At 47.9% G+C, this 10,321-nt stretch overlaps 2 protein-coding genes across 2 annotated transcripts; both read right to left on the bottom strand.

The window, feature by feature from the left end:
- Positions 1–5,537: 5,537 nt before the first annotated feature.
- Positions 5,538–6,202, bottom strand: BCR38DRAFT_453578 (uncharacterized protein). Its single transcript, XM_040861605.1, has 3 exons — positions 5,988–6,202; positions 5,795–5,958; positions 5,538–5,759 (listed from the first exon to the last, which is right to left on the bottom strand). Exons 1-3 carry the CDS (start codon positions 6,026–6,028, stop codon positions 5,626–5,628), a joined length of 339 nt encoding a protein of 112 aa, XP_040709224.1. The 5' UTR covers positions 6,029–6,202; the 3' UTR covers positions 5,538–5,625.
- Positions 6,203–6,927: 725 nt separating this feature from the next.
- Positions 6,928–9,115, bottom strand: BCR38DRAFT_491480 (YjeF-related protein N-terminus-domain-containing protein; the record flags this gene model as incomplete). The annotated part of the gene is made up of 4 exons (XM_040864672.1): positions 6,928–7,925; positions 8,003–8,405; positions 8,472–8,624; positions 8,705–9,115. The coding sequence occupies 4 exons, from the start codon at positions 9,113–9,115 to the stop codon at positions 6,928–6,930; spliced, it is 1,965 nt and encodes a 654-aa protein (XP_040709223.1).
- Positions 9,116–10,321: the final 1,206 nt, after the last annotated feature.

Genomic DNA, 10,321 nt, shown 5'->3' with positions numbered 1-10,321 from the left:
GAGTGTGGGTGTTTCACGAGCAGAATAAGCTTAGTGCTGCAAAAGACCCCTACTCCTGGGCGAGCTCCAAGAAGTCCTGTCCACAAGTGCTGATGAGAACGCAGCAACGCAGAAACGCAGGTACCCAATTAGTGCGGGCACTTTAAGCAGATTGAAGAACTGTCCAACACTGTGCAGTATGTGCATGATACTATCCGTGCCTTCATATTGTATGCAGCCGCGCGAGCAAGATTCCCCATGCAAATACAAGGTGTCCGTGGTCAGATGGAGATGGCTGACAACTCTGTTGGTGGATTGTGTGTAATCTACTTGGACGGGAACGATTTCGAGACGGCAAACCGGTATCTGGCTTGTGAAATAATGCTCCTACACCAGCACGATGCTAATGTCAATGCTGTCGATGATCAAGTCCGGCCAGCGTCGCACGAGGCTATCACCTAATGATAAATTGGCTTCTTTTCACACTTTGATTCACTGGGGAGCGAATATCTTGGCTGCTTTCTACTTATGTTTCTATGGATATATAAAAATTCAGTGAAGAACGTATACCAGTAGAGAACACGCGTTTTAACAATCAAATGAGCTTGGCAAGTCGCTACAAAAGAGTTACCCCCTTGATGGCCCTGAGCATCAACCTCACCCCTCCACCTAATCACGCCATATGGCCCTCCGATGAGGGTAAAATTAACACAGCTCTGACGGATCTCGGGCAGGTCAAATAGCTTGATCTGGTTGTCGGCCGAAGCATCCATCAGCGCTGGCCACGTCCAAAACCATCTCAACCATCTCGGGCCCCACGTCGTACTGTTGGGTCTTTCGTACGACCTGAGGATCTTTAATATCCAGCGCAGTTCCTGAAGCTGCTCTTTCACTTTAGTGATCAGCGCTACCGCTTTCCTTGTCATCGCTAGCCCTGTGATCACATCCATGGCCCACAGGAGGTGATCATATTTGGCTTGTCTCGGAGGAGGAGGACGCACGGTGGTAAGGGTCTTTCTTCGTATGTAGCTCTAGTATATGGCATCTGCGTCCTCCGCGTTGACGGCTCCGCCATTATGGAGGTTGGAGTTTTGCTGGAACCAGACCTGGGAAAGGGGCGTGGGAGCACAGACTCGACAGGCGCCCTCGAATTCGTGGCGTGGCAGAATTATGTTGGGTGGCGATTGAACCGAGAAATAACGATGGCGGCAGCGCTTATATTGCAGGGAGCTGCGGCAGTATGGACATTGAATCTTCTTGGAGTCTAGCGCCCATTTGTCAATGCACCGCTGGTGGAATGTGTGGCGGCAGGGTAGGTTACTAAGCCAGAGATTTCAGTCTCGTCATGGCCAAGACATATCGAGCATATAATTTCTTCCTCTGGTGCATCTTTAATTGTAGGCTGGGAAATTTTACCAGTAAGGCGTTTTTCTCCTTGATCTTCGTCGGCCGTGTTGTTGTCCAAATCGGCGGTGGAATGTTGTCGATTCATAGTGACTGTTTCGAATATCTCAGGAAGCGAGTTCTGTGGTCTGAAACTTGTCCCCAACAGCAAGAGCAATATTAATCAACAGATCTTCTCACAGAGTTAATATGTATGGGGTGACTTCGGGAGAAATGACTTTTTCATCGATTCTGTTACATGAGACATGGTCTATAAATCCACCGGTTGGCGAAACTGTATTCGATGCAGGTATTTGGCGCCATTAACCACTCTTGACACTGTGAGGCAACGAAAAGCTCATTACATCCCACTGACTTCAACAAAGGATATATACTCACCGCAATAATTGTTACGGGTACATGGCCTCAAGTCGCAACATCATAAGAAAAAACCTCAAGTGTGCTTCGTAGTATACACGAAGCATCTTCCATGCCTCCGAGAAAGACCTCTAGTACAGAGGCGAAGTCAACTTATACTTATCATTACATTCGCCTTTCTTTAGGCTTTGTGCATGACTCAGCTCTAGAGCGAAGCTGTGTCTCACGAAGTGTCGTTAGTTGGGACGAATATTAATACTCAAGCAATTAACAGGCTTTTTATGCTGCGAAGATGATACTACCCTCAAATTGTGATATATAGGGCGCTGATACCGATTGCGGAGTCATCGGGTGTTCAGCCACGCAAACAGCGCTGTGATATCCTCTTGACAACTCGAGCGTTGTGAGTATATTATGTAGCCGTTAGAAGATATGCCATTGATCCATTTTCAGTGTGTTTTCCTTTTGCTTTTTCACAACCAACTTAGCACGGCTTTTATCCTCAGAACTGCCCGCACAATCAACTTACCCCCATTGGAATATCCACCTACTATCAGCATAAACCTCTACTTCGTCAACCTCCGGGCCCGCCATCCGCAGTACGAACAGCGTCGGCTTATCGTATTGTCTTCTTGAATTTCCGTATGCTCTCCAAGAGATTGTTCCCTTCTTTGACCACTGACTCGTCGCCCATCAACGCGTCTAGAATTTCGAACAAGTTTCGGAACAGGCGCTGCGATGGGACGCCTCGTCCTTCTCCATTTCGGGAACGATGCCTGGTGCAGGAACCATCGACAGCAAGGTCAGTGCGTGTGTGGAATGTCGTCTACGCCAGATGCCGAGACAGCTGGTGGAATGGTATCCAAATGTCAGGTAATGGTGTCAGAAGCTGCGATCTTGGGTTCTTGACAGATGGAGCATATTTGGGAGTTTCCATCACAGGTTCTGGTTTTAAAGCTTTTGTGGCCTTATGATGGCTGCGAGCAATTTCGGTCGAAACAGTTGTGATAGTGATGGGCTCGTGATGGCTAGGAGCAACTTCGTTTGAAGCCATGGTGACTATGTTTGCTTGTTTTTCCCACTGATGCGCGCCTTTTCGTTGATGAGAGACGGGGTATCCTCAAGTATTGATCGTAGAGGGCACATGATGCCTAGGACTTACCATCGATTTAAACAACCTTGAAGTCTCGTTCCGGAGAAATGAGACGCTTTTGGTGCATTAAAAAACATGTAACTCGCTGTACCAATCTAGGAAGAAACCTTGCGTGGGTTCGAGAATTAAGTTTTCCGAGATCTAGGCATAGTTTTTCTATAGCGTATACGTAACTTGGGAATGGCTGCTCGGGTTCTACCCATTATATTTGAGCCAACCACTCTTATACCGTTGACCATTCAACACTTAGTCCGAGTAGAAGCATGTATTTGTGGGTCCTTAGATTCTCTGGCAGTGCTGTACCTTATCTGAGGTTAGGGTATTTCACATATTCATCAACATGCACTTGTTACTTTAAAGCAAGTTGCCTATGTTACTAACGACTACTTTACAACTATATTCAAGTGCGATACCACAGAATGCCGTAATATTGACCCGGCCCCTCTACGATGCCTGTATGCACTGAGGCCCCGACCCAGTTTCCGGTCCCTGAAGATGAAACCCCAATTCTATCTACTATCATCGCCTGTTGGAACATTACATGATCGTCAATGCCGTCCATGCTACGGTGTGTTGCATCAAGGCCAAGATACTGCAAAAGAAGACTTGAATGTCCCACCAATGTGAAAATACCACCTAGCAAGTCATTCCCTAAACTCTGGATCCCTGTAGCACATCCTTGATGAAAGAAGGTCCATGATGTTCATCTTCATCCACGTCGTGTTACTTGGACGTCTTCCAATTGAAGTAGCGGCCGATGTGGGCAGCATCAGTAGTCTTTCGAACCACCTTCCTGACGGCAACACCTCTAAGTAGGTTATGCAGTTTTTTTCAGTGAAGCTCTTTCGAAAACCCCACTTGGTTAATTGTATCTTGTACATTTTCAAATTACATTCAACTTAGACAGTTACGATTGGCAAGGGAGTTAGTTGGACTTAAGTTGCTCGAAAGTTGTGAGGTTCCTTCCCTATGATTACCACGGTCTGGAGGGTGTAGTCGTTTTCCAGGTAGTACCTTTGAATGTATTCCTGACTTTCGCCTAGTCTGCTCCGGTATACTTGCAACGTTACGATGACAACGTCTGTCTCAACTTGCATCTATGTCCTTGCTTTAACCAGGGTCTCTCTGGGAGGTGACGAGGTTCCTCTACAGGTAACTGGTCTCTCTAGAAGGGGACAAGATCTCTCTGAACGGCGACATGGTCGCTGATATTGGCGACGCGGTGTTGACTCCATGATGCGGATAAATCCCCTATACGAGTTTCTGTTATGAAGACGTTGTTCCCTTTCAGTGTCCAAACCAATATATACCTGTCTGTACGAACCGTCGTTGTGAGAAGGTATCCTTTCATCTAATGCGGCATAGCGGAGAGCCACGTTCTCATCCGCTCCCGCATCATGAAGAGAAACTTGCTGGTCTAATCCTGAATCATTTGAGCTACGAAGTGTGATCTCGGAGAAGAAGTCGGCCTGATTGGCCATTCCATCGAGTTGCATTGACTGGAAAAGAGCATGAAATACCCCGGCAAATTCAATTTTCACCTCATTACTCCAGGAATGAGAAATTGAAGCTCAGAACAGGAAGTTTTAAGTTGATGTAATTTGACATCTTTTCATAGGACCTGCTGATATAAAAAGAAGGTTATTTTGGGAACCACATATCGGAGCTACAAGATCGTTGTGGCCGTAGAGGTAAAGAAGGTGTTGGGGCTTTGGTGATGACGGAGTCGGATTAGCCCGACGTGGTCGAGTAAGCGTACTATGAGAGAGAGAACTTTTGCTGCGTGCGGCCCAGTTGTGAGGCAAAATGGGGAAGACAGAGTCCCTATGCCGGACCGGTAATGACGGCCTGCTTGGGTGGCAGCGCGCTGCTTCCCATTGTGGTTCGCATCCAATTTGATCTCCTCGTCCCCGTAGGTTACAAGGCAGCTCCATATACTTTACTTAATACATCAACGTATGCCAACCAAGTAAATCCAATCCCATACCTGGGGTCAAGACTGGTGTCCTCACGAAGCCATTCTTTGGTACAGCTACAGGAGCAAGGCAGCGAATCCACCTCATACACTCATGAATATTGTGAAGTGAGATGAAGGCATGTGTCAAAGCTCCTCCACTCTTCCATTACGGAAAGCCCACTAGCCACCACTGCCCTCCTCGACCATCTTAGCTTAGCACAACCTATCTATACATGTATAACGACGCTGTGGCCGTTGCATATAGTAATAAAACATCAAAACACAATAGTTTCCATCTATAATTGCTCTTTGCGAGACTCATCTCATCGAAACCCTTTATGATTGTATTGAAGTACATACTAGTGTTTTACAATGGATTTTGTTCGCAGCTTAAATGTAATCAACGCTGGATACAACCTTTAACCGTGGCCCGCATTGTCTCCTACCTCTTCGAATATCAACGCAAAAAAAGCCTCAGGTTAGGAGACGGATAATTGAAAATGCAAACCATACGCAGATCTTGCATGGCGTCTCTGTGAGTGCTATCGTTGAGGCCACCTGCTAGCAACCTGCTAAAATCGCCCGAGACACGCATCGCTATTAAGTCACATTGGTCTTGGAAATTCGACAGCTGAAGCTATGAAGTAGTTAGACCTCATTTCTATAAAATCTAAACATAATTCAGCTGTCCTTCAATGTGTCCACCTTCGGCATTTCCATATAAGAGAAAGGTCCAAGTCCTCCCTGACCACAGTTAAAAACTGACTTGATTCCCTTATTCAATTTTCACCCCAAAATTCCTCTCCAAAGCATCACATATGGTATCCGGTCCCGTATTGAACATAAATGGGACATTCGACACCAACTCCCTGAACAAATTGATGATTGCCTCAAACAAAGCCGTCTTTTCTGGCAAGAGTCTTAGGCCACCGCCCACATCACACCGCAATATGAACCGGTCTTGAGCTTTGCCTCAAGCTCCCTGAGTGCTTCTTCGGGCTGGACTGGATCGAGCTGATGCAGATGGCAGTTGAATCCGGCTTTGGCAGCACGCGCACTGTCGGCTTCCAGCTTTGCGGCGAGTCCCTCTGCTGGCCCGAATACATCTCTGAAATGATTGGAATAGGGGCATTGAACTTTATGCCAATAATGAGGACGCTGTGGCGGATTGTCGACATTTTCGCCTAGGACTGTATCATAAATATAGATAATAACCAATCTGAGGCATTTAATTATGTGTAGAAGAGTGATATATAGCGTATAACTACCTGCTAATTCCAGACACTTCAGGAAGGAATTTATTGATCTATCTATGGCCGTGGGCGCTGAGCCGAATACTCGGCCAAGTATATCACTAATAGTCCGAACCCCGAGCTCGTCTCCGAGTTCTTCGAGTCGGTCATATGTGAACCTAATCCACACGTGTCGATCTATGAGCTTACTAATACTCTCGCACTAACTGCAAAACGCGGCCTGGCGGTGAGGTAAACCTGCATGCGCAAACCCAAGAGGCAAACCAAAGATGTGACTTGTGAGTGGGCTTACTCATCCCCTAGAGTGGTGTCTTGACTTTGAATGTCCAATGGAGGACTCTTGTATTGTGTTTGCAACTCTCCTAGCGACACAAATACATTAATCAGTAGTTCCCAGGCTTGGAAGATCCACCAACTTTGGATCTTATAACTTGCAAGTGTATACGTCTTGACTGAAATATCTGTCACCTGCGTCCGAGCCCTTCTCCTCAATGAAGCCAGCAATTGAGCATGACGAGCCATCAAGCTTGCTGAGATGACATATTACACTTGTATGGATTGGTAGAAAGAAATGTAGCTGATATTCTTAAATGGCTCTCGGTTTCAAAATCAACTATACCGCCAACACCAGCGCTATGCTAAATTCAAAGGCTCAAGCACATGACTTGTATGCTTCTCCCAAATTGCCAGGACAACAGCAGTGAGATGGAATAATTCCCATGCGAAAACCATGTCTTGTTCTGTGCGATACCACTTCAATAGACAGCGGAATAAAACCGAGGCAGCTTCATTCACCCATGGGACCCCATGATAAAGTGACGATGCTATGCCACCTCATTCCAGAGGCTTGTCCAGTTGCTGCTGATACCGCATTTCCATGACCCACTTATCCCGAAGTCAATACCAATCCCACGACGCAGTTTGGTGGCCGCTTTCCGCCAAATCGTCGAGGCACCTAGGCCAATGTCCGCTAAATAGAGCTTCCAGTCCTCGACTGCGATGTCGGCTTGCTCTTCGTAGCCGATCTGCATTGCTCTCAGCAGTCCCTGTTTCGGCGCCCCAAGAGCAATTACGTATCGGGGGTGGACGTAAAGCCTCGCGCCGTCGATGATGTTAACCTTTCCGGCTGTTGGATCTATTCCACTGGGTACGTCAACAGCCATAACAAAGGCCTCGTTGCGATTGGCCCACTCCATCAATTCGTAGGTACTAGCTTGATCGCTCTTGCGTAATTCCTCGAAAGCGATCGAGAGTCCGAGAAGAGCGTCAACGATAAGGGTGACAGAGATCTGTGGCGATGAATTGAGGCTCGTAGTGGCCTTGCTGAGCTGCTTGAAAAGCTGCGTCTTGGAGAGCACAGCGCCGCCGAAATTGCGAAAGAGCCTAATCTGCTTCTGGACCTCTTCGATCAGGTCCTTTTCTCGCTCGATGCCGACCACACAAACAAGGACATTAATGCCTCGGTTTCGAAGATGACGTCCAGCTGAGATGGCACGTACACTTGATTTGTTGTTTCCCGCCATGACGACGATAGTAGGCGTATTTGGCCCAGGGGAAGCGGCAGCGTTACGAAGTGTTACGGCTGGATCGTTGAGGGCCGACAGGGCAACCTCGGCGATGCTCCGCCCAGCATTCTCGGCCATGAGATCTTCAGTCAGACCCATCTCATTGTGCGCAATATTCTCAAGATTAAGCATTTGCAGATGGGTGACTGTCTCGACCCGTCGACTTGAACCCATAGAATAGAAACCTTCAGCTGTAGCCGGAGGCGGCTGGCCGAGTTGATTCTGCTGGGCCCAAGGATACTTTGCGTGGCACTCGCCTTCCGGGACCGGGAGCGTCTCGTCGACATTCGAGATTCCCCCCTAAGGCGTGAACTTCGCCCGCTGCCTTCTCTACCACTCAGTCGTTCCCCTCCATTCATGTTAGTATCATCAGCTTCGCTTTTCCAAAAGTCGTCGGGGGTTTCTTTCAGCTTCGATACTAACCCCGGTGCCTGTGCGGCCGACGAAGTTGATGGCATATCTAGGACGTTCTCCGAGTAGTGTAGATTCTTTCCCCCGGCGGTACCAGGTTTCGAGCGCGGAAGACGATTGTGGGATACGAGGCGCTCAGCATCATCAACCTTGTCCTGTTGGCGCATCTCCTGGAATATGTTTCGCTTGTCGAACTTGGTGAGATTACCCTCGAAGTCGAAATCGCCAGCGCCTTGAACATCGGTGACATCCTCCGAGGCCCAGCCATCAGCATTCGGCTTCTGACCCCTCTTAAGGGATGCGAAAGGCTGGAATGACTTGGTCGACTGAATTCCCACATGAGCAATTGGCAAATTACCACGGTGGTTGCCATAAAGGGGCAGGGTACTGACCTGTAGAATCGGTGTTTGCCTCCACCCAGAGCCAGAGCCTCCTTGGCCCCCCGCTTCATCAGTTTCCTTGACTGTGACGGGCGTATTCTCGCCTTCAGGCTGGCTTCGACTACCCTTCTGCTTGCGGCGTGTCTTCCGTCTTGCGCCGGAGCGCTGGGCGCTGTCGGCGTCACTTCCGCTTCTGGTCCCGTCTCTGGTCCGTCTCTGGCCCGGAGGCACGATGCTTAACTTACCCAAGCTTTCCTCAAGGCGCTTGATAGGTGTATGTTGGTCGTTCCTGGCGCCTCTTCCAGAGTTTTAACAAGGCTGGTGATCTTCGTGATGGCTGGCGGTGTAGGGTCTCTCTTTTCTCCGATATTCGGTCCAGGACGCCGTCCCATACTAAGAATTGCAGGGTCCTGGAATGTTGGTGTATTGGAGGAAGGAACGATCGGCGCAGGGATGGCATTGGCGGAGGGTGCTGTGAAACCCAGCGGACCGGCCCCCGAGGGGTTTGTCACAGCAGGCATTCTGCTGGAATCGAAGATATCTTCAATATCGTTCGGGTCGATGTGTACCGTCTCAGCGTACTGGCCTACATTGGAATGAACCTGATGCAGAACCAGTACTTGATTGGGGATGATCTGAGCAACTACTCCAGTCATGGAATAGCCAGACCGGAGTACCACGGTCATCCGAACCCCTATAACATGTCTGCCATCTTGAACGATTGCCGAGGAACAGGTTGTTGCGGTTGCGAAGCTTGACTGGCCGTGATGTCTGGTCGTTGCGGGCGCAAGAACGAATGGCCAGTGGAATTTTCTGGGATGACGCAGTGGGACAACCTGGGACAGCCTTGAGACAGCTTAGGATGACCAGTGTTCTTTTGCCTTTATTCCACTATTATTTCACCTCTATTGCAGGTTGATTCCAGGGTCGATCCTGGAGGAATAGTGGCAAAGGAGGCGACGACTTTTGCGTTATTCCACTGCGATGATGCCGTGTGTCCTGTCACCCGCTCGACAGACAGATCAAGTCAGCGGCGTATTCATGGAGATCACAATCGTCCACGTGGGAGCTGATCGTGTTTGTGGTAAAGTGGGATGGAATTCCTCAACTGTCCAAAGCTTCTGATGCATCGCCGTCTGTCGATTCTCCAGTAGTTTAGCTTTGCTAAGCTTTTCTTATCGATAGCAGCAGACAGGCGTGTCACATGCTCTTGCTCCCACTTGATCCTGGGAGTCGCGTGGGATGTGGCATGTGCAGAGTCTCGCCTCAAGATCACAAGGGAGTGATTGGACTAACTACCGCTAATACTACCTATAGTAGTTAAAGAATCTTCCCTATGATAGTTTAAACAGTCTAAAATAGAATACTACCTGTTACACGCAAAGGTGGTCAAAGATTTGTGAGGTTGTAAAAGCATGACATTCTATCTAGTCCTATGGAGCACGAAGGTTGGACTTAGTCCCGAAGGGCTAAGTCACGTGGTAACCTTGGTGGTCTTGGCAAAGCCCACCAAGGTTGCCTAACACTACCTTAATAGCCCTACTCAAGGTACAGGAGAGACTGGAAAGGTAAATACAAATGACATCAAAATAAAATCAAACTACTTAAAATCCTAACATCGTTAACTAATATACCGCATAGTAGCAATCTACTGCTTTCAAAGGAAATTCCTAATTCATTAGTACTAGATACGACTATGTCTAATTAGGATAAGAAATTTGTTCTATAGAAGATATAACGCCTTGATACTTATTCTCATATTACCTCCCTCTCTAAACTCTCCAAAAAGGGCTTAAGAAAAACCTAGAAAAGCGAATTCTACTAGTTTTTAGATAAAGTATATGTTACGAACCACGTTCCTA

Source organism: Pseudomassariella vexata (assembly GCF_002105095.1).
Source record: "Pseudomassariella vexata strain CBS 129021 chromosome Unknown BCR38scaffold_35, whole genome shotgun sequence".
NCBI lineage: Eukaryota > Fungi > Ascomycota > Sordariomycetes > Amphisphaeriales > Pseudomassariaceae > Pseudomassariella > Pseudomassariella vexata.
This window is presented reverse-complemented; position numbering and strand designations above follow the sequence as displayed.